This window comes from Microcebus murinus, chromosome 8, assembly GCF_040939455.1.
Source record: "Microcebus murinus isolate Inina chromosome 8, M.murinus_Inina_mat1.0, whole genome shotgun sequence".
In the NCBI taxonomy this organism is placed as follows: Eukaryota; Metazoa; Chordata; class Mammalia; order Primates; family Cheirogaleidae; genus Microcebus; species Microcebus murinus.
The window spans coordinates 14,344,025-14,369,895 of record NC_134111.1 but is presented as its reverse complement, the minus strand read 5'-3'; the positions used below and the strand labels follow the sequence as shown (position 1 = coordinate 14,369,895).

Sequence of the window (25,871 nt, the reverse complement as noted above, 5' to 3'; positions counted from 1 at the left end):
GAAAAACCTTTAGCTAGATAGACTAAGAAAAAAAGAGAGCAGACTCAAATTACTAAAATCAGTCATGAGAGTGTGAACATTACTACCAATTCTACAGAAATAAAAAGGAACATTACAGAGTACAATGGACAAATGTACTCCAACAAATGTATAAATTTGTATAAATTAGATGAAATGGACAAATTCCTAGAAACATAAAGCCTACTAAGACTAAATCACAAAGAAATAAAAATCAAAATAAAGGTAAAACTCGTAAAGAGATTGAATTGGTAATAAAAAATCTCCTAGTAAAGAAAATTCCCAGACCTGATGGCCTCACTAGTGAATTCTACGAAACATTTAAATATACTCAACACCAATCCTTTTCAAACATTTTCAAAAATTTAAAGAGGAGGGTACACTCTCGAACTAATTGCATGAATCCAGCATTACTCTGATAACAAAGCCAGAGAAGACACTGTAAAATTAGAAATATCAATATCAATTATAACATTGATACAAAATTCTCGAGGAGATACTAGCAAACTGAATTCATCAGCAGGTTTAAGGGATTATACACCATGACCCAGTGGGATTATTCCTGGAGCACAAAGATGGTTCAACATATAAAATTCACTCCATGTAATATACCACATTTCCAACATGAAAGATAAAAAAACATACGGACATCTCAACTGATAGAGAAAAAAACATTTAACAAAATTTAACACCCTTTTATAATAAAAAACTCTCAACAGACTAGCAATTGAAGGAAGTTATCTCAATACAATAAAAGACAAACATGAAAAACCCACCATGAATGTCAAAGCTCAATGATGAAAGACTCAAAGCTTTTCTTTCATTATCAGGCACAAGGCAGGGATGCTCACTTTAACACTTCTAATTCAACATAGTAACGGAAGTTCTAGCCAAGAAAAAGAAATAAAAAGCCATCCAAATAGGAAGGAAAGGTGTAAAATTATTTATTTGCACAGATGATATGGTCTTATATCTAGAAAATCCTAAAAATGTCCCAAAAGTTTGTTAGAACTAATTTTAAAAATTAAGCAAAGTGGCAGTTGCATTTTCATACACTAACGATGAACAATCGAAAAAGGAAATAAAACATTTCCATTTATAACAGAATCAAAAAGAATAAAATACTTAAGAGTTAACTGAGGAAATAAAAGTCTTATACATTGAAAGTGACAAAATATTTCTAAAAGAAATTAAATTAATTATAAATAAATGGAAAGACATCCCATGTACATGAAATTGAGAGACATATAATATTAACATGTTAATGTCCAAAATAATATACAGATTAATGTTATCCCTATAGAAATCCCAATGATGTTTTTTGCATAAATAGAGAAACCCATCCTAAAATTTATATGGAATCTCAAGGAACCCCAAATAGCCAAAACAATCCTGAATAAAGAATAACAAACCTGGATGACTCACACTTCTTGATTTCTCAATTTTCTGCAAAGCTGCAATAATCAAAACAGTATGATACAGGCATAGAGACAGACATGTAAGCCAATGAAGTAGATTAGAGAGCTCCCAAATAAATTCTTTAATATATGGTTAAATGATTTTCATCAAACATGCCAAGACCTCAATGAGGAGAGGACAGTATTTTCAGCAAATGGTGTTGGGAAAACTGGCTATCTACATGCAATAGAATAGAGTTGGATCCTTACCTAACATCATGTACAAAAACTAACTCAAAATGGATCTGTTGCTCAGTGTAAAACCTAAAACTTTATAACTCTGAGAAGAGTTATAACTCTTAGAAGAGTTAAAACATAAGACAAAAGCCTCAAGACATTAAATTCGGCAATAACATTTCTTGTATATGATACCCAAGACACAGATAACAACAACAAAAAATAGACAAGTTGCACTTATGAAAAATGTTTAAAATCGTGCATCAAAAGACACTATTAAAAGAGTAATAAGGCAACCCACAGATTGGGAGGTAATATGTGCTAATAAACTCTCTGATAAGGGGTTAATATCCAAAATATATAAAGAACTCTTAAACATCAACAACAACAAAACAATCACCTAACTAATAAATGAGCAAAGGACTTGAATAGACATCTTTCCCAAAGAAGATATACAAATGGCCAATAATCACATAAAAAGATGCTCGACATCTCTAATAATTAGGAAAATGCAAATCAAAACCACAATTTGATGCTAGTATACACCCATTAGGATGGCTACTACCAAAAACCAGGAAATAAATGTTTGTGAGGATATAGAAAAATTGGACCTCTTGTACAGTGTTAATGGGAATATAAAATGGTATAGCTGCTATAGAAAACAATGTGGTGGTTCCTCACAAAATTAAACGTAAAATTACCATGTGATCCAGAAATTCCTATTCTGGATATATGCCCAAATGAATTGAAAGCAAAGTCTTGAAGAAATGTTTCATTCCCATGTTAATATCAGCATTATTCACAATAGTTAAAACGTGGAAGAAAGCAACCCAATGCCTGTTGATGGATGAATGGACAAGCAAAATATATATACAATGGAATATTATTCATCTTAGAAAGGAAGGAGATTCTGACATATGCTACAACATGGATGAACCTTGAGCACATTATGCTAAGTGATATAAGCCAGTCACAAAAAGACGAATACTGTATGACTTCACTTATATGAGGTACTTAGAGTAGTCAAAATCATAGGCAAAATCATTTACAGAAAGTAAAATGGTAATTTTCAGGAGCTAGAGGCAGGGAATGGCGAGTTATTGATTAATGGGCAAAGATTTTCAGTTTTGCAAGATGAGAAGAGTTCTGGAGATGGATGGTAGAGATGGTGGCCCAATAATAGGAACATACTTAATATCACTAAATTGTACACTTAAAATGGTTCAGATGGTAAATTTTAGGTTATCTGACTACAATAAAGGAATTGGGAAAAATGCTACTCAATTACTTTTCATATAAAAACACACTTGTATAAATATTTACTATAATAAAATGGGTTCTCTCACAAGACCAGGAGGACTTGATCAAATTTGCTCAAGCCTCGTGGTGTTCTTTAGGCCATTTGCAGGTCACCACCCCTTCGTGGCTGAGCTTCAGAGGTGGGTCTGCAGCCGTCTAGCAGGGACTAGCTCCACTGTTAGCCAGAAGCTGTTGTGCTGCTGCCATGATTTCTCACAAGTTTCTGCTCGCTGCCACCATCAAGGCAGAAAGCAGCAATAGCAGGCACCTCGCAGAAGAGACATGGAGGCGTACGCTCCTGAATTTGCGTCTTCAGGCCTCAGCTATTTCCCATAATGGAATACATATTGATGCCTCACGTAATGGCAGAGGTTACCCCTTTAACTACCTCCTCTGTGTGCAGCAGGCCGGACCAGCGCGGCGTGTGCTAGAAGAGGGTGGGGACCAAGTGGCAGCGTTTCCGGGAGCGGCTATTTCAAATCTCATTGCCAAATTGTATTTAAAATCTGTCTCCCATCAGCATTCTGGCCCCACCATTCTCTTACATGTGCAATGTTAGTCCAGTTAATGAAGTTTTCTGAGGCTCAATATTCTTTGTCATTATTGTGAGAATTAAATGGTAAGTATAAATGCGTAACAAAATGTCTTTCCCATTGTAGGTGTTAATAAATGGCTATTTTTTCTTTAATGCGCCACTATCTTACTGACTAGAGTTTAGATGCCTTTTTCTTCTCCCTTCATGTTTCCTAGGGACATGGTAAATACTCGGATAGCTGATTGAGATTGAAAAATGTATGCATTACCTTGTTACTTGTTTATCAGAATGCTTTGATAAAAACAAAAAAATAGTGCTTATTTTCTATATCATATCGGTATCTGTGAAGACAGCTATCTCGTCTTTTGTCATATTTGCGCTTCCAGCTGTGCCCCAGGGTAAATGTTGTGGAGTTAAAATGCAGGTGAAGTGAGGCAGGATCTGCAGATTGCGGCTCTTATCTGTTTAATGATGTGTACAGTAAGTGGCATATTAGGAAGACGAACAGGAAGGCTCATCTTTTTGAAGCAGAGACATAATGTTCAGTGCAAAGAATCTCATATCATATTTTCTAAAAGATCGTTGGAGAAAAAAACAGTGAAATAAAATGCTGAAGAGCAGACATCTGTTCTCTCTGATTCTTTAACCCACTTTCAACTTGGAGAAGCAAAGCAAAGTGACAGTTTAACTCTTGTATTTTGTTAGGTCCAGATCTTTAGCTCTTGCATGAAAGTGAACAAGCTGCTGTCTGTACGAACAGGTGGCTTAAATTAAATGGGATTCTGAGTATTAGAACCATCATATTTAGACAGATGACAAGGAACTGCGAAAGTTAAGAAATGTTAGCCATTGGCTGCGTCTAAGTTAAAGGATAGTGTGAAAATATTTGTTCAAAAGGATGGAAGCTCCTGCATGCTTCACATTTGACCCTGGTAATTATATCAGTGTGCTCACACAAAGAGCAGAGGGAGCTCCATTCCTCAACAGACTACTGTGGGCCAATTGAGGCCACCTTGGAACAGTAGTAGGGAAGACTCTTTATGTCATAACATGACTAAAACTTTGCTCAACTATCCTTAATTATGATTTAACAGTGATTCTCTTAGCTTCAGAAAGTACATTCTTGAAAGCTTCAAGCTAAGTGGAAAGGCAGACGAATGCACAGATAGGAGGGTCAGCTTAAGGGAAATAACCAGTATGGCAGCAACTGGGCTGGATTTGGAATCCGAAGTCAAAAGTTTTGGTTAATGATCCATCACCAGGTTCAGTGAGGTTTTTTTTTTTGTTTTTTTTTTTTTGATGGCTTTTTTTTTAGTTATTGATGAAATCATTGAACAAAATGGCCTCCTTGGTTCCTCTTCAAAACATTTTAGAGCCAGTTATGTTGTCAACTTTATTCTAAGGGATCCTTTATATAAACAGTGTATAAAATTTACTGATAGGCCGGGGGCGGTGGCTCACACCTGTAATCCTAGCACTCTGGGAGGCTAAGGCAGAAGGATCACTCTATGTCAGGGGTTTGAAACCAGCCTGAGCAAGAGCAAGACCCTGTCTCTACTATAAATAGAAAGAAATTAATTGGCTAATTAAAATATATATATAGAGAAAAAATTATCCAGGCATGGTGGCACATGCCCACAGTCCCAGCTACTTGGGAGGCAGAGGCAGAAGTATTGCTTGAGCCCAGGAGTTTGAGGTTGCTGTGAGCTAGGCTGAAGCCAAGGTGCTTTCTGGCTCAAAAAGAAAAATAATTTACTGATAAAATAACTAATAACCTAGTGCATATATATGACTAATGTATTTAATATTCATAGTTTATTCAGAATCAACCATGTGTAGAGTCCCTCATTAGTAGAAGTAAGGATGAAAAGATGGATTACGGGTAGTAATCACAGCACAAGAACAAACCATTTCTGTTTCAAAGTTGAAGTTTATCTTTACTTTGTATAGTCACAACAGCTACCAGGTAAATAGCTCATTGTTTCATTTTCTAACCTTCTATTTTACCAATAGTTTTGGACTTACCGTCAAAAGAAATCTAAAGTTTTGCATTTAAAATTTTTGGAATCTCAGTCTTTCTTCTTTGGACATCATTCTGATTTACTTTTTCTTTTTAAAGTAAAAGATTTATTAAAATAAAATTAACATCCCATAAAACTCACTCTTTTTAATAAAATAATTTTTATTGTGTATAAGGTATGCAACATGATGTTATAAGACACATATAGTAAAATGGTTACTATAGAGGAACAAATTAACATATCCATCATCTAACATAATTACCTATTTTTTCCTCATGTGGCAAAATCAGCTATAAAATTCACCCTTTTAAAGTTTCTAATTTATTGGTTTTTAGTATAGCCACAGAATTGTTCAACCATCACCACTATCTATTTCCAAAATGAGTTTATCTCCCCAAAGAGAAACCTGGTACACATTGTCATTCACTTCCCATTCTCCTCTGCCCCAACCCACTGGCAACCAATAATATACTTTTTATTTCTGTGGATTTTTGTATTTCTACATTTCCTATACATTGAATTATATAATATACAGCTCTTTTTGACTATTTCTTTCAGTTAGATTAATGTTTTTAAAGGTTCATGCCTCTTGGACCTCATTCCTTTTTATTGATAAATAATGCTCCATTATATGGATATACCACATTTTGTCAATTTATCAGTTCATGATATCAGGATGATTTCCATCCATCATTGTATTTTGAAATTAGTATCTTCTTGTTTTCTTTTTCTTTTTATTATTGTGTGGGCAAGTAATCCTTGAGATTTCACTTTATTCTTGCCTTGTTGCCATCAAATGTATGTGTCATTTTCACAATACTCAAAATAGGAACATTTAGACACTAATTCAATAAGACACATAAATACCAACTATAGATTCCATTCAATTTTAAGTAATTTGGTAAATAAAAATATTTAAATATTTTCTTCTAAAAAGAGTGCACACCCATTTTTATGGTAAATATCAAATATCTGATAACAGTAAGGATGAAATATAGGTGAAGTGGAGAATAACAACATGCTAACTAAATCACCATAGTCAACAATGCTACTTCTATCATTGTAATACCCGAGAGTACTTTATTGGGCACATGTCTATGCAAGATACTTCATTTTTTACATGTAATATAGTAGTCAATGCTAAAACAACTTATTTGGGACATATGTTTTTTAAATTGTTGTTTAGATGACCATGTAAACTACAGATAACTAATGTAATCAGCCCCCAATTTAAATAAGTGGAAGCAGAAGAGTCAGATTTCACCCTAAATCTCTAAAACATACTTCCTCTAAATATTTATATTGTTTGGGCAGAATTCATCATGATTCATGGAGGGGGTGAACTTTGAACTTGCCCGTGATGTTTAGTAAGGAAGATTTGATTAATCATGATCACAAGTGAGGTGGGGTCACTAGTCTGAGGAAAATAACCACAGAAATAAAAAGTATACTTATAACATTTATGTTCTAATGCTAAGTGATTAACATTAAATATTATGTTTATCCTTATTGGCAGAACCCTCTTTTACATTCGGTCTGTTCCTTGGCGAATCTGATAACTCTTAACAACTCAACAGGAGACTCCAAACTTTAATGGAGATTTATGATTCTTCCAGGGCATGTATCTATATCTTCTCAGCAGCCTCAGACAGATCTGCTGCCAACATGTTTTTCCCCCTTCCAGAAGAATAAATCTCTGACTACACATCCTGGCAAAAGCGCACATTCCTTCTGGCAAACTTCCCCAGTGGGCATCAAAAGTCTGGAAATTCCAGGCAAAGTCGTTTTTCTGCAGCATGACTTGGGGAGATGACAGGATCTCAGATAAACTGCAAAATCTGCTTAGAATTTCAACAACTACTAAAATACATTTTCTATTACAGACCCATTTTTATGTTGTTACCAAGTACCCACCACACCCATACACACATGCACACACACATGCACACTTATAATCAATTTTCCTGAACTTTCCTCAGTACGAAATGGCAATTTGCAGTAAGGTGAGAGAGGCACTTGTTTTGTTACAAATAATACCTTTCTTAAGTAAAAATAATTACCATCCATGTACATACACTGTGTAATAGATCTGTTTTTTGTGTCACTTAGCCAAACTTGACACTTTCCTGACATCCAGAAAATAATTTCTTTCTGAAAAAAGAACACATAACCAACATTCGGCAGCAGTGGGCATGTGATTTAGGCCCGTGCCTGTTACTGTATCGCATATTGCTGATGTACAGTCCAAAATGGATTCCTAGACCAGACAGGACCAATGACAGCAAGGAGGCTCTGAATGAGAACCTGAGGAGAATCCTCATTTTTCCTGTTGAGTTTTAAAGTGAGAGACTCCAAGTATTATAGTCATCTTTGATCATAAAGGGAAAGAAAGCCTATTTGAATGGAGACATCAGAAAGAAAACTATGGTAAGATATTATCCATGTCCCCAAAAACATCATTTAAGCATCTGCATCAAGTCATTCATATCTACATGAAGTCAGACATGCAATACAATCATTTTGGGGGTTAAACCCATTCAGATTAGAGCTTCTGATACTTGAAAAAGCAATAGTCCTTTACTTTTCTTCCACCTCCTACTTTGAAATAGAAAATGATAACAATGACTTATCTATGCATTCTTAGTTGATCAACCTGCTTCTGAAAACATTAACTTGTATAATAGCTACTTACAGTTAGATAAATTACATCCCAGGCATAAGAAAGAATATGATTATATCCATTATACAACTTTAGGCTCATTAGCATTTTTCTTTAATCAACTGAGTTTTTCGCATGAACTTTAACACTGTCCAAGGAAAGAAATAAACAAAAGCCTAAAAATGCTTGAGAAATGATTTTCCCTAAACAAAAACAACAACCTATCACCCAAAGTTATTGCCTCATTTCTATTAAACTTAGTCTTAGAACTAACTATGATGTTTTGATATTAGTAACAGTCCTATAACTATTTCTTTATAGGTATTTTAACATATTTTGTATTTCTGCTTTTCATCCTAAGGTTTAATTGTCTTTGTGTATGTGAATTTTAACCATTCTTTTTGTCACTCCTTTCAATGCTGCGACTGTTTAAATGAATGCAATACTTCCAGTTTATCCAACTAAATCAATTTTCTATTCAATTAAGTCTTACCTTATGGTTTAATTATATACTTGGAGTGCAGTGATCAATTCCACTCTCTGCAGATTTAATTGAAATATGCAGAAATTGATAAAGGTATGCCATTATGCATTTGAAGAGTCACAGCATCTGTTGTTTAAATGTGTGAATTAGTTTGTCAGACAACAAAATCCTTTAGTGTTACTCGGTGCCATTATGTTCAGGACTATAACATCTACATTTCCTTTTTTCTACATTTTAAATATTTCCACTTTTTCTTCTACATTCCTAGTTACCATCTTTCAATTTATTTTTCTTTCTACATTGTCATTTTGAGAGGGTTAGGCATTTGAAATAGCCAATGGAGAATTTTTAACGACAGGGTATAATGCTTAATCTATAATTTTAAGACAATAAAATATGATGTAAACCTTAATATACATTATGATTACAACCATTTGTTTTACAAGGGAACACATTAAACTTGTCACAGGTATTTTTCCTTGATATGTTTGCATTATACACATTTTCTACAATGAATATATGTTACTTTAAAATCAGAAAAGAAGCAAAAAATTTTGTGTTTGACCCATTGGTCTTTTTCTTTTGCCATCTTGAGTACAGTGATATTTACCATGACTAGAAAAACATTTCCATAGGGTAATAAAGCCTGATTAAGATTAGCTGGCACTGGTAATGCATTCATTCTATCTATTCATTACCATTCATTCTATCCATTCACCTGAAACTCCAATGGGAAGACATTACATCTTGATAAGAAAGATAGAGCCTTATCAAAGATATTGGAGAGTAAACGTGTTTGTCAATGGGACAATGTCAATAGTCCATGAAAATTGACTAAAGTTCATGTACTAGGCATGAAGGATTCAATCAAAGAAGACATCAAAATAGCCACATGATGGATGGTTAAGGCTATACTCAGATATTTAAATAGAGGAAGTCAGAGCTTTAAGTGGCAGTGAATGTTGAAGGATCAAAGCACAAATTAGATGCATTGAGTTCATTTTGTGTTTCTATTTGACAAGTTCAATATAGGATTATTTGATTTATAATTAAGTTAATGAAATATCACTATGCAATTTGAGGCCATTTCATTAGTGGTACAGAAATTAAAATTAAAATCTTGGGAGAAAGGAGGGGAGGTATTTGAAACTGAGGGAAGATATCTCTTAAATGAATAACTGCAAAGAGTCTCAGATTTCACCCTACTTGCATATTTACAAGTTAGCCTGCCAAAGTATATGTATGTATTTAAAAAATGGGGCTTTAGAGTCAGAGACAAAAAGTTTATTATTCACAGCAACAGACAAGTCATCACAGAGCAATATGGTAAAGGCCAGAGGGTACCTGCACATATAGTTAGGTGTATTCCTGGAGCAGAGCCTCCTAAAACAAAAACTCTCATCTTGTAGAGGACTGCTGGTAACCTGACAGAAAGAGCACTTTTAGAAATTAAGATCAGCTCAGTTTAATCTTTTCAGAATGGGGAAAAATAGTGATGACAAGATAGTGGCTGATAAAAACAAAATAGAGCCGGGCGCGGTGGCTCACGCCTGTAATCCTAGCTCTCTGGGAGGCTGAGGCGGGCGGATTGCTCAAGGTCAGGAGTTCAAAACCAGCCTGAGCAAGAGTGAGACCCCGTCTCTACTATAAATAGAAAGAAATTAATTGGCCAACTGATATATATATAAAAAAAAAAATTAGCCGGGCATGGTGGCGCATGCCTGTAGTCCCAGCTACTCGGGAGGCTGAGGCAGAAGGATCGCTCGAGCCCAGGAGTTTGAGGTTGCTGTGAGCCAGGCTGATGCCACGGCACTCACTCTAGCCTGGACAACAAAGCGAGACTCTGTCTCAAAAAAACAAAAACAAAACAAAAACAAAATAGAAGGAGAGGAGTGATTTAGATATTTGCCTAACTTTTTTTTTTTCTTCTTTATATTTTGCAGTTTACATGTTACCTTAAATAAGCTTTGCCCTCTACATGTGTTACTGCAGTGTAAACTTCTAGGTCTTTGGGATCATGTAAACACATCCAAAGCTTATATGCATTTCATAGGAGGTGGTCAGTGAAGAGAAGGCACAAATCTGCTAATTTCGATAGATTGGACCACTCAAGCAGATAGCTGAGTATATGAATGTGAAATTAAGAAAGTTCTTGGTAAAAGTTTTAACTGAAAAAAGTTAAGAGCCAGTTAAAGCTGGTGTGTAATCTACTGTTATGCAAACAACCCTTCTGGTGGGAAGAGATATTTGAAATTCTAGAGAGTGGTTTTATTTTCCTCTTATGTGATCTTTTTGCAAATAATCCAAAGAATGAAATGATCATGTGAAAATTGCTGCTATTCACATTTTAGCTACAAATCAGAAAAACATCATTTAGTTGAGTGGTTGTCAATTGCTCCATTATCTAGCCTGGAAAAGGCTCTTTATCACAGGAAGTGCCATTTATAGGATTGACACTTCCATGTGAGTTAATGATGATTACTTACAATTATGATGACTTTTAAATGAAGATGACCTTTATTCTGGTTACTTTTTAGGAAAACACTTTTATTTTATATATGTACCTTTATCATATTTACCAGAAATTTGAATCATCCTAAGGCAAATATGTTTCTCAAAAAACAAACAAACAAACAAAAAAAAACTTTAACATAGTAGATATTTTGGAAACCCAAAAGAACAATCTTTTGGTGACATTGTAGTGATCAGTGACTAAATCAACAGTGATAAATATAGTAAGTAAAAATGTGTTCTCTGAATGAGGCAAACAATTAATAGTGTAACACAGATTCCAGCAAAATTGTTTCTTTAAAAAACCTGAGAGAAAATAGTTGAGGTTTTGTGGGCCATATGGTCTCTATTGCAGCTACTCAACTCTATGATTATAGTGCAAAAGCAGCCATATATTCATTTTATGTATCAATACATATATGAATAAATGTAGCTATCTATATTTTTTTGTCAATGGAAAAGCTGTAAAATAATTTTAAAGAGATTTATTCTGAGCCAAATTTGAGGACCATGACCTAGAGCCACACCCAAGAAGTCTTGAGCAAGTGAACTCACTGTGATTGGATTACAGCTTGTTTAAATATATTTCAGGGAGACAGGGGTTACAGGTAAAGTCATAAATCAATACATGGAAGGTATACATTGGTTTGGCCTGAAAAGGTGGGCCATCTCAAAGCAGGGGCTTACAGGTTACAGGTGGGTTTAAAGATTCTTTGACTTGTAATTGGTTAAGGACATGAAACTTTGTCTAAAGGCTTGGAATGTTTTAAGATAAGGATGTATATTAATAAGCCACCAGACATATATTTGCTGCGTAAATTGAGGACATGCAGGTATGTCTTGTATACCCTTAGGCCTTAGAACTATTAATGGGTTACACATGATGTCTCCAAGAAGGGAGTTGATGCATGATAAGGCAGGTCTGATCTCTCTCCTCCTGGCAGGCAATTTAGGTTTTAAGATATCCCTTTGGCTAGGAGGTGGTCCATTCAGTCAGCCAATTAGGGGAAGCATTAAGAGTTTATTTTAGTTCACAATTTATGTACAAAAACAGATATTGGTGAGATAGATTTGGCCCAAGTCTGTAGTTTGTGGATCCCTTGCCTAGTATAATAAAATAAATAATTATGTATACATATATACATAATTTCTTAAATTTAATGCTGGAACATTATGAAAGTAGGCTACTTAAGTTTAGGTTTATAAGGTGGTATCAAAGAAAATTATCCTGACACTTACTAAAACAGTATGAAAGACTTTGTTCAAAGCAATTGCAATAGGGGAAAGATACCGAATTCAACTCCAAATATAGGAAAGGCAGCTGGGGATTTATAGCCAATGAGTATAGCAGGAGGGTCAATGGTTAGAAAATTGCTAAGAAGAGTTATCAAGAATACGGGGAGACTTGCTAAACTGACCTTACACAATTATTGCTAAAGACAATCCATAGATGTAGATGTCAAGGGTAGGTATGAAGAATTTGATCAGATGTCAAGGATGAGAGGATTCTCATTAAACCAACCCATCAGGATTCTTGCTAAAGGCCGGCCAAGGTCCAAGATCAAGGACTAGTCATGAAGAGGACTTAGAGGAGCCTGACTAATTTTGTCAGTGGTGCTAAATGTATTTCTAAATAAGGTTATAACAGTGAAAAAAAATGAAATAATATGATAATGTAGTTCAAAGACTTAATTTTGTAGGAGACAAAAATTTTTGTTGAGATTTTTCTATTAAATAGGTGCTATATTATGTCCTAGAGAAATTGCAAACTGTTGAATGCTGGCTCCCCAGAAATACCCCCCAAATAACCTACTGAACATGGTAAAGCATGTTGAGTTTATTTGGTAAAGGAGATCACTGTCATCACAGTGAGCATATGAACAGGGAGAAGCAAAGAAAGGATGTTTGAGGTTTTTTGGGATCCAGTTTGACAGGTTTTACAGCAAGTGGTATTGATTGGGGTTTGGTGAAATTTTAGAGATAAGTGTTTAGAATGGTGAATTCAGGGAGGTGAAAGCTTTGGAGAGGCTCTTGAATAGGAAACAGTCATTTGGATGACCTGTAGATTGTTCTGTGAAAGAGATATTTACTCCAGTGAGCATTAGTTGACCAATCTATTTTTCAAGTAAATGGGTTTTTACAAAGCTCCTAAAAGAACAAAAAGTTATTTGCAACTTGATCTTCTGGCAAGAATTTCCTGAAATGTTAAAGTCATGGTAATACAGACAGTGAAATGGTAAACTTGTATTAATGTAAACGGTAAGATGTGTGGGTGTAGATGGTTTCAGTTCTCAAGGGAACAAGAAATAGGCCCCTTCTTGAGTTTATAAAGTAATTGAAAACCTAAAACAAATACATCAAAACTAAATAAAAATAGATGGTAAAAGGTTGAAAGGAATTACATGATTAAATATTAAATGAAGGGTACAGGGGTTCAGAAGAGAGAGATATTAGGTGAGGACTTTAAAGGTATTGGGAACTTAACAATGCTTTGAAAAAGATGAGAAATCTGGACAGGACCTCAGCATTTGTTAGTATTATAAGAATATCTGAGTGGAAGAGATGTTTAAGATATGTGGAGAATTGTAAACAACAGATGATCTGGACTGCAGTAGGGTATTGGTAGATAAGCAATATAGAAATATATACAGAATTTTATATTTTATTATTAAGGAGCCACGGATCTTTGTGGTACATACTGTTGTCAAAACCACAAGGAGATTTCAGCCTAGGTCCAGTTGCTCATCACACAATGATCCAATTATTGAGACAACAAGGATTGCCAAGGAAGAAAGAAATTTTTATTATGAAAGACATCTTTCTGGGAGAACAGGAGAAGCTGCCACAAATCTGTCTGTCCAAGAAATGGAGATCATGGGCTTGTAAAGGAGGAGCCACATGTTTGGGACAGGTCATGGTATAATTAAGAAGGGGCTATATATATTGGGGTAGGTTGTGGTGTATGGTGAACCTTGGTGTTAGGAGGTCTGCCCAGGAGCTTTTCAGAATATCAGATTCTTTGTCTTGAAGAAAATTTATCATTTCTGAGAAACAACTCAAAAGTTCAAGTAGTTAAAGGAGAAGATTATAAAAAACATGTAGAGGACATTGAAATTTGTTCATGTTGGTTACAACATGAGACACCAAGAAGTGTTGGGTATATAATGGCAGAAATGGCTTGAAGAAACAACAAAAAATGTTTTATGTCTCATTAAAACATCTCCCATGCTTTTTGGAGAATGAGGACCTGCATCCCTGCCTCAGGCCAGTGGTGGGGAGGACCAGGGGAATGTCTTTTTTTCTTTGTGCCACAGGAGATTATGGCTTAAGGGAATTGTCTTGGTGGAGGTCAAGAGATCATTTTAGCTAAAGATGGAATTAATCTGGGAGGAGCTCATGAGATTGTCTTAACCGAAGATAGGATGAATCCAAGAGGAGGTCATGAGATTGTCTTAGCCAAAAATGGGATTGATCAAAACCTTTAAAAGCTCTGTACTTCTGCTCAGAAGAAGGATGTTGGTACTTTGAGACAGGATTCTGCTAACCTCCTAATTTGCTGGCAAATTAATAAACTCCTCTTTCCTTCTGCTCAAACCACTTGTCTCTGTTCTTCTGTTGCAGCCTCAGGGACAAGTACTGAACTTTTGGTAACAAGAGATTATAAACAACAATATTAATATAGGAGATAAAGAGATAGGAAGATATAATGAACATGAGGACATGTACATACGTGTATGTATTAATACATACATACATAATGTATTAAGACATACATATGTATTAATACATACATACATAATACATGTATGTATTAATAAGTGGAATTTGGTGGGAGACTATAGGCAAAAATATGAAGAATTTAATTTTATTCTACTCAGTTTTATATATAAACAGATGTTCATATGACCTAGCATAGACTTGGAAATACGGAACTGCCATATGAGAAAGTTCATGTTATGAGCTGAAAGTTTAAGAATCAATATAGGTAGATATACATAGAAAAGAAATCACTTGAAAATAAATATTTTATTTATTTTGAAAATAAAATTTAAAAAAATTAAAGCCCAGAACTGAGCTTTGAAGGATGCCTTTGTTTAGATAGCAATTGAGAAGATAGAACATAAAGAAATTTTTGAAGGAAGACTACCAAGGGCAAAGTGACGTTCCACATCAAGGAAAGATAATTTCAAAATTCTTCTGTTCATCTTCATTGACAGACGCTGTGAAGTCCAGTGAGGTGGAGATTAAGTGTGGGAAGAGTATATTGGATTTTGTTATTGCAGGTCAGTGACGATGTTGGAAGTTTAACATTTTGGGAGAGCAAGAACTGCAGCTGCACTGCAGGAGATATGGCGAATAACATGCATGGCAAATATACAGAATAAGGCAGAAATCTCTTACATAAAGGGTTTATTGAAGCTTATTGTGGAAGAGAAAAAGCTAGGAACAGAGCAAAAGACCCACATGAACGTGCTTATTATTATTTTTTAATACAGAGGAGAACTATATTCATTTTGAAAAGTACAAGTAGCCGACAAGAGGAAGCAGAAATCAAAGATTTCTAAGAGCTCGAAGAACATTGATTTGGTTATAAACCAGAGCTTTTCTTTGCAAAGGAGAAAGATCCCCTCTTACCAGAAGCATGAGGGAAAAGAAGAGTGTGTATGGAATGAGATGTTAAGATAGAGAGATAGAGAAATAAAGCTACTTCTGATGGCTTCAGTTTTCTCATTGTTGTGAGCAGTTTTAGGAGAGTTGACTGAGGAGCCTGCTGTGTTTGAATTATGAATGCACAATATTCTAGATTTATCACTGATATGTTTAATTAATGAATGCAATTTTAACCAGATTTTTAAGAAGCCCTTCCTAAATTTATTTGAACATTTTTTGTGATAATCATATTATTATTTTGTTCCACAGTTTTAATTTTTAATTGCTCAGTTTATTGATTGAATTTGGTTTCTTTTAAAAACATGGGATGCTATATTATTTTTATTTTAGATACATCAAAAATAAATTGTTTTAAAATAAAGATCATGCTTGGATTAAAATGTCTCGGAGAACTGATTTGCCAAGATGCTTTTCCACTTCTTGAAAATTCTTTCTCTATATAGAGATAGATATGAGAAAGAGAGAGAGAGATAAGGATAGATTTAATTTTGAAATATTAAAAGCAAATTATCATGTGAAAATTAAATGCATGCTTACATTATAAATATTAAGATCAACAAAAACCAATAAGGTGACTTTATATTTATATACACGGAAGATGAAGTCAACTTCATCTTCTCAGAAGAACATCAGAATAACCTGTTCAGCAACGCTGAGTTTTTTATTACCTACTGCAATCAGGGAAGACAACATTTTGGAAGAGCCGTGAATGTCCAAAAGGAGGGATTATGGGGAGATAAGAATAGAGTTGGATCTGGTTTTGAGTAGCTAAGACAGTTCCTTCGACGTGAGGATCTGGATGTGGTTGGGCACATTTCATGAGGAAATACTTTAGGATTGGTGAACACATAAAGGCAAGAATCCTGAAGTGAGTTGTTTGATAATTGAGCAATTTTCCCAATTTTAAAATTTATGGTTTAGATAAACTAATTTCCAGCGAATTCCTGGAAAAAAAAATTAAGATTCTGTGCTGATTTATAGCCTTAACTTCAAGGACAAGAAATTCTTCGAACAAATAGTAAAATCATATGAATGCAGGCTGACCTTGTTCTTGGTCCTGATGGTTAAGGTGGCTGTGTGAGTCTCAGTTATAAATTTCGATACCACATCAAGAACTAAACTATCAGTACAATGTGAAATGCTTTACTGTCTGCTTTTTGTGAAAGAAGTATAAAACATAAGATTGCATTTACCTGAAAGATTTTAAACTAGGATATATTACTATATTTTCCATTTTGTTAGCCAAATTATGGAAAAAAGAATTGGACAAAAATGACAGTAATGATTATTTACGGATATTGCAGAGTGAAAATGCTTGCTTGGATCTCAGGATAGATAGACTACACAGTGATTCTATCCTGCCATACATTTTCATTTAAAAAAACTGACTGAGTTGAATATGTGTTCAGGATAATTGGCTCTTAACTGTCAATGAGCTGAAAAGAAGAAAAGATTACTTAATCAAAGTACTGTATAGATATGCATAATGTTGTGTTTTAGAATGTTTCAAGTACACCTACCTTAATTTTCCTGTGTTAATGCACTTTACTCATTGATATTATTCACTCAAACTTTATTACCTAATATTAAACAAATTATAAGGTAGACAGCTTAGAAATGCAATTCCAGAAGGTTATTTATTAATCTAGTAACAGGAGTTTCAAAACTGGTAGATTCCAGTAGTGATTATAAATCAAACAGTAAAGTAGGATAAATATGAGACCCAGAAGAGCAAATTATAAAGAAGAGGAAAAAAAATCTGAAGGAATTAATAAAGGCAGATATTAGATGCTTTTAAAATAATTCATGCAAAAATCTTTATTAAATATTATGCAAGAAATTTACACTTGAATTAGAAAAAAGCTTTTCCTGCTAATAAAACATTAAAGATCCAATAGTAAAACTTGCAGGAGTATAGATCTAAAGGTATTTACAAATCTCAACTCTGCAGATTTTCCTCAAGTCCAAATAATTATCCAATAAAATTGACTTTTTAAAAATTAATATTAAGTATAGTCTTTTTCCTTTCAAAGAAGTTTCACTTCCTTCTAAGTGAAAGGATGACTAGTTTTTTTTTTTCCTCCACCCCTAATAACAACCCATCGCTCACTAAGGGTTTCCCCTTACTATGAGAAACTATGGCACTATGAGCTACTTTTTTCTCTTCCCTTGACCAGAACCACCATTCATACCAATATTGCCCTCTGACCTCTTCCTTCTCTCTAAAATCACAGGCCTCATCCTTATTTAGGATTCTGCAGTATGCTTTCCTCCTGGGAGAAGAATCACTCATTAAATATCTTTTTGCCATATTTATCTCCATGGTGCAATGGAAGGAGGCAAATTCATTTTCTTTTAATTTGTTGAGACAATAGTGTAAGGATGATTTAGTCAGGGGATGCTAATTGGCTCTTCTTGCTAATCTATGATGATATGTTCATCAAAATTAAAAAGTGGTTCAGAGTTGAAAATAATCAAAAAAATTTCAGACAGAGAATAGGGTTTGGAACTCAAGGTTGGGGCTAGACTATTGATTTCAGCAAGCATTAATTGAAAGCATAAAGACAGGAGATCAAACTACCTGACAAGACCAAATGAGCATTGCAGGTGATCAGTGTTGCTGTTGAGACACAATCATCATATATGATGGAAAGGAAAGAGAAGAAAGGAATGGAACATAAATCAAAACAAATATTTATTTTTATGTAAACTTGTTATTTGTTGTGCATCACTAAAAAGGACAATAGGTAAAGTTAGTGATAAAAAAGGATCCATTTTATTTATAGCTGATAGCAGTAGTTCAGTAGGTGATAATAAGGCATTTGAAAGATATATAGAACTACCATTTAGTGCGTACAGTCAGCCTCAGGCAGTAATGGTAAAATCCCTTCCTTCTTTATCTTGTTCCTCCTTTCTTAAAAGGCCATTTGTCTTCTCCTATCTCCCAGGCCACAGTTACAACATGTCACTACCCCCATATGTTTGTTTAAAGTCAAGAAAAACTATTGACCCTCTGTGCCACTCATGACTGTAATAGTGTTGCCAGACTCTGAGTAGAGGTTTTTCCAAGTTCTTGGTGATGATTGGAAAAAGAATTTCAGTATGTACCATGTAAGCCAAGTGAGCAACAGCTTTTATTGAAAGTGAAAGGACACTCTCAGAGGAAAGAGAGCAGGCAGGCTCACTGGAAAGGAGCTACACTGGGAGGAAGTGGTTTTAGATTTATCTTTTATAGTTTTACTAATTGAGGAGAGGAAGTGGTTTTAGATATTTTGTAGTTTTACTAATTGAGGGGAAGAATATTCAAACACTGGCTGTCATTAAGAATTTGGGTAGTAATTCCTAAAATTGGGTTCCCTCCCATTTTCATAGACTTCAAGGGTGGTGGAATTTTAAAACCACTATGTAAATGATATTATTATCACCCAGAGTTCACTAGATTGACAGAGGCAAGCCGGCTGAAGCTGGTTCATGCCTGCAGTTATTAGCCCCTTTTGTTTAAGATTGTTTACTTAACACCTGTGCCCAGTCTTCAAGCCTCTGCATTTGGTCGCAGCCCTGTCTCTTAGTCTCCTACCCTAACAATAAGAGAGTCATATTGGACTCAGTCTTTTGAATGCAACATTGAATAAAAACAAACTTAATTTTTGCTAGTATTGGTTGCTTCTCATCATATAAATTCTACGTTTAACTATTAATAATATTGAAATAACATGAGAAAGGGTTAGAACATCTTGTTCTGCCAAAAGTGTTAGACACTGTCACATTTGTTATTGAAGTTAATCTTCATAATTCACCATCCAGTGTTTGCTTTTCAAGTTCACAGGTGATGACATTGAGGTTCAGAGAGATTGCAAATTATATAAATTCATTCAATATAAATAGTGGATCCAATGTCCATTTATATTTCCCTGCTTCCAAGAATGGGTAGGGAATGAGGGATGTGTATGCAATACCATGAAAAAGCCTAGATTTGGGTAATTCTGGAAAGGAGATGATCATTGATAAAAAGAAGAAGAAAGTATTCAAAACTACTTGCCCTTTACCTAAACATACACACACATCTTTTTAACTTCTTAGTATCCTCATATACACTCTGTCAGTTTTCCCTCAAGTTAATATTTTTGGTCTGAGATATTCTTAAGATGATTTAATTTCCTAAGCTAAATTTAAGTCAAAAATATGTAAAATCAACCATCCAGAAGAAAGCAGCTATTTAAAATGAAGACATCATTCTCCTAAAGTGGACAAAGTAGATTCAATGATATAGTAACAACCTCAGAGATTTTGATCTGTGATCACACAAGCCAGATAAAATAATGGAGAAAAAATTGTCAACCAGAAAAAAATTCAAGAGGTTGAAGAGGAATTGAGTGGTGATTAATAGAAGGACTGGATAAATGAATGGGTCTGCAAGTGGATGGTTTGACACAAGGAGACTTAGAACTGTGTATGGTTATAGTCAACTGGCAGCCTTTGTTGCAAATTAAAAAACTAGATCCCTGATCAGTAATAGCTTACTTTGGAGACTGGAGGCACTTTTCTTTGTTCCTAATTTCTCACCTCAGAATGCACAGCAGATTGCCCATATTTTAATTAATTTTCATTTGTTAAACCATGAATCTGGGTGGCCCTCTCACTAACCCTGTGTTCATTGCACAATAGACCATGTGTTAGGCGGGCTTCCTGATCTTTCAAGAGAATTAATGTGAGCCAAATACAGAAATCTGCTCGGGTTATTGAAGGCTAACAATGATTGTTCCAATGTGTCTGTTGATTATGCACATTTTCTCCCCTACAGTAATTACGTTACCTAGTCAATGTATTTGTCAATTGTCAATGTCTTTGTTGTTGCAGATACAGATGTGGTGTATAAAAGCGAGAACGGACATGTCATTAAACTGAATATAGAAACAAATGCTACCACATTATTATTGGAAAACACAACTTTTGTAAGTAATGAATAATTAATTACTTTACGCGTTTCAAAACTGTTCAAAATGTTCTCTAGATGTACAAAACTTTCTATTCTTTAGCCCCAGCATTTGTAAAGTATTTCAGGTGAAAAGTTAGGCCTGGAATATCATTATATCATTAGAATCAGTAGATCGATTGATAGAAACTACTCCTGTGAACAACTGCTTCATTTTCTCCCCAATTATTCTTTTTAGTAACTGGGGGAATATTTCCATGATAATAGTTGCTTAGAATACTTTTCCAATAATTTCTATGTAAGATTAGTCATACAAATGCCAAGAATAAAAAAAAATGGCTGGCCTATCCTGTTATTATTAACTTGAACTTTTAATTCCCCCTCCTTTTTAAAAATTTATTCTTCCTGACTTCTCTCTAATTCTGTTGTTTTCTGGATCATGCAGAAAGAAGTCTTTGTAAACTGGCCTTCTGGTTGGGTTGATGTATTTTACTTTCAGAATTTAGGATTCTGTCCATACCATTTTTATTCTTTTGTATTCCTGTTTAGCCAACACTTTTCAAATGACTGAATGTATTTACATTGGTCTTATAAAAGAATACAACCTTTGTCTTTCTGGTAAATGCATTTCCCTTAAGGATAGAAAGAACGATTTCTTATTGAATAAGTAATAATGAATTAAGTATTGCAGTGTTCAAAATCTAGCTCTCCAACACCAAAGAAAAGCAATGCATAGTTATTTACTCGCAATTTTGTATAATTAAAGTTTCAATATATTGCCTATTAGATGAATTCATATGACACAGACGAAACACAGTACAGGGCCTCAGAAGACCTCCCCAAATTAAAACAATAAACAAAATCATTGGCTTCTTTTAAAACTTATTCCTACTTATACATTTGGAATAGACATTTAATCTTCATACTTTTATAGCATGGCCCAGTGGAAAAGATGGACCATGAACTTTTTGCTGTTTACTATTTTTATGTATTAAGCAAAATAGTCATTAAAATAATTAAGTGATAATATAGGTATGTATCTGCTAGGCTAAATTTAAACAACCATTGGATATACATTAATATTTAGGTTATTAACTAGCAGAAAATAATGATGTTTTTGTTTTTCAACCAATCAGTTAATTCACACTTATCTGAAGAACAGCTACTCTCTATGCAACTCTTTATGGTTCTTGTGGGATATAAAGAATACATAAGGCAGATTGCTCTCTTTCTAAGGATATAGATTTCCTTTGGGGAAATATTAGCCCTCATGAAAAGTTTTAATAAATAGTATAGAGCAGTACCCTATTATTTCTTCATTGAACCATCCTCATGGATGCTAGAGAAGAGGCCAGGGAGTCATTGAGAGGTACTGTCAGCAGTGGAAAAGAAGCTCTTAGTAGCAAGATAGGATGGGAGGCAGAAAGCAGTAATTGGTAATGATGAGAAGGCATCCTAATGATATCCTGATTAAAGTCAACGGGAATTGATTTTCTCTAAAATAGGTTTGAGGAACAGAAATTAAATGCATTTTAATTTTTTTTTTCCTTTACCATAAAATAACATTTTCTAATGGAGATTATAGGCCTCCAGCAGCCAAGCACTCGGGTTAAGTCTGGACACTCAGTACATGAATATTCTGTTATGTGACTGTTCCTTACTGTTCACTCCGTTATATAAGTTAATGAGGTTTTTTTCCCCTGATCACTAATTATAGGGCTTTTCCACAGCATTTATTCATTGCTTTTTTAGTCTCTATGATACATCAAAAAAGAAACAAAAAACAAATAAAACTTTTGGTTATTTCATTATCCCAATTCTTTTGTTGGTATTACACACCACGCCCATCTCATCTCATTGTGGTTTTCTCCATGTGCCAATTAATGTCATTTTGTTTTTGTTTTTGTGTTAAATCTTTTAAAATCTCTTTGAGTTCTATTTTTATTCTCTTCTATGTTGACCATGACTTTTGATTACCACAGCGTCATATTTAGTAAATATTCTAATTTACTGATCTTCTAAGATTCATAGACTCTCTAAAGACATTTATGTCATGACACAGATAATTAAGTAATTTATAAGTCCCAGAAATGTCTGAATTTGATGGGGGTTATTTTTAAGGGAGTGGAGGGTGGCATATATTTGCATCCAGTAACTCAAAACTGAAAACAAAATAGGAATTATCATAATTTCAGATGATTTCAGAGGAACTTGTTGAATCATATTCTCACAACACCAGGATAGCACTGTTTAATACAATTGTGTTTTTAAAGTTTATGTTAGGCTAAAGTCTGGATCTGCTTTCTCTCCCAGTACATTCTGTTTTAAAAAATCTGTTATTAGGGCACAAAAGTTCTATTCATATTGCAGGCTTTTCTTTGAATTATTAGCAATATTTTAATTATAATCATAATTAATTTTATCATATAAGTATTAAAAGCTTTGTAATAAAAATGTACCAAGTCAATTGATAAAATAAACATATTATTGATTATAATATGCTTAATAAGTCACTTTATGCTAAAAAGTGACTACCAGTTTACTTTAAAAAGTAAGATAATTTAATATCATATTGCTATTTTCCAGCTTAAATACATTTTAAAAATGATTACTGTGTTCTTTTTGCTATGTAATCTTAGTTAACAAACTCTATGAGTAAAAATAATATTGGGCATGGCTGTCAGAAATGAAAAACATAATTTTTAATGAAATAATTGTCTTAAGGCATTCTTTTGGAATGAAGCTAGGTGGATTTCTAATGAAGGAGGAAATTAGAGTGCATATAACTTTTGAATACGAGAATGGGAAAGAACTGATTTAGCCCCAAAACTGTTCTTAATCATTTCTAAGTGTTTGGAAATGTTATCTCTTAAAGCCAGAACTATTTCAGACAAAAGCTCATTCATGACGATATAATGAGGAATATGTTTCATATGTATTAGCTCTACTCTTTCTGCTGCCAATACACCAGAGGCTGTAAATTGTTTTATCAAATCACTTTTTGAAATTAGAAAAGGGTTGTAAACATGGGTTCAAGCTCCTTGTGTTTAGATACTGTTAAGATATTGTAACAAAAAAGGTCTCATGCTCTAATATGGAAAATAATAATTGAGATAAGAGTCTAATCTTACATCTCTGAAAAATCTGTAAACAGTTAAGTACATGCTATTAATAAAAGTCTAAAACACAGACAGAAAATTCATGCTTGGCAGCAGAATAACTCCAAAGAATATGTTAGCTACACATTTTTTTGGCCCAACTATCTATTTATAGGTCATTACAAAATAGTAGTTTTGACAAGAACCAACAAATATTCATTAACATATCATGCATAGAGGTAGCATTAATTAGCTTGCATCTCATCCTAGTGTTTTTGATTTTGTTTGTTGTTTTATTTTTGTGCCACTGAGTATCTAGGGGGATAGATCCAACTCATTGTACCACTGTGAAATCATCGAAGTTATTTACTGATTTGTATTTGAGGAAATAGGTGCCCTATTAAAAACAAACAAACAAACAAAAAAAAAAACAGAAGCACAAATAAAGAATCATTGGATAAAAGATCCTAAAATTTCACCTCGTCCAATTTGAGATGAAGAAAGATTATCAGAAAATTCCATTGGGCCATCTGGCCTCATATGCTGGCTGTAGTAATGAAGAATTTGTTATTTTTAAAGGTTTGGCTTTAGCAGTATGTGGCTGTGTCCCAGTATTGATTGACATCAGTTGTATAACTAATACCAATTAACCAGGGAAGTCACAGGAACTGTACATGTGAATGTTGCCGTGTGCTTGACAGTACTGTTTCTTTCTTTCTCTAGACCAGTATTTCTCAACTGGGGTGATTTTGCCCCTTGAAGACATTTTGTCCACTCTGGGGACATTCTTGATTTTCATAACTGGAAGTAGGGAGTTTGCTATGAGAATCTAGTGAGTGGAGGTCAGGGGTGTGTCCTGCAATGCACGGCACAGCTCCCCACAACAAAGATGGGAAATGTCAGTGATGTCAAGTTTGAGAAACCCTGTTCTAGAAAGAAATACAAGAAAAACCATATGATGAATAGAAGGTAATTTTTTTGAGGTGGGATCAAAGTAGTGACTCTTAAATGAATACTTTTAAGAATGATCTTAACTTGTGGTTTCTAGCTTCATTAGCTTGAGATATTTTTCTTCTTTTTTGAGGACACTTGTGCAAAGAGACCAGCATGCATGAGTGGAATCATTTGACCTTGGCTTACTTGCCTTTATATATTGTTGGGAACAGGTTAAAAGTGTGAAGTTTTTACATATATATATATATATATATATATATATATATATATAATTTTCTGGGAATACTTCTGATTGAAACATTTTTTGTTCACATAAATTAATAGCAATCATTTGGCTGTTGCCAACTCTTTTGACTAGAAAGCATTTGTTCCTTTTGAAGTTTGAAGATAAAACTTGATGGCCATGGGGGACTCCAGCCAGTATAATTGCTTTCATTAGTGCACTGTGTTTATGAACAATTGAATTTTGTTGTCTTTAGATTGGGCATGTCTCTCCCTTCACAATAGCACTTACTATTCCCTCTCATTGGCTACCTTCATAGTTATCTTATTTTTATCATTCACCTTGAAAATATTCAGATATTTTTCACGTCCACATTATTCATTTTGAAAATTATTATTATATTTATTTAGATAATTTAGATAATTTCCAACTCCTTGCCATCAAAGAAGGATCTAACTTTATTCATACTATCTGTGTATTATACATTCAGGAAAACAAATGGCATACATAGTATGTTTTTCAGCAAAGATTGGAATATTTCTTTCTATATTCATTGAGGAATGAAAACATTGAATCTACTACAAATATTTAGCTCGTTCAAAATTTTCTGTAAGTTAGATGGATGTGAAAAATGAATTTTGACATACTTTGAAAAGTGATGATTATCAAAACTGGAAGATTAGAAAGAAAAATTCTGATCCTCACCCTAGATGTCTACTCAGGCACAAATTTAATTTGAAGTGTGGGAAGAAATACACTTGTCTCCTTATGTTTGCAAGCAGGACAGGACTGACCTGTGGGAATACAGTTATTCCCACAGTTTTTCTCAGG

General features: G+C 34.1%; 1 protein-coding gene across 1 annotated transcript in view; it reads left to right on the top strand.

Moving 5' to 3' along the window:
* The window catches only part of DPP10 (dipeptidyl peptidase like 10), a 641,699-nt gene that overhangs the window by 281,602 nt on the left and 334,226 nt on the right, over positions 1–25,871 (top strand). Inside the window, exon 4 of the mRNA XM_020288521.2 lies at positions 20,690–20,784. Coding sequence (XP_020144110.2) covers positions 20,690–20,784 — 95 coding nt within the window. The remainder of the gene's footprint in view (positions 1–20,689; positions 20,785–25,871) is intronic.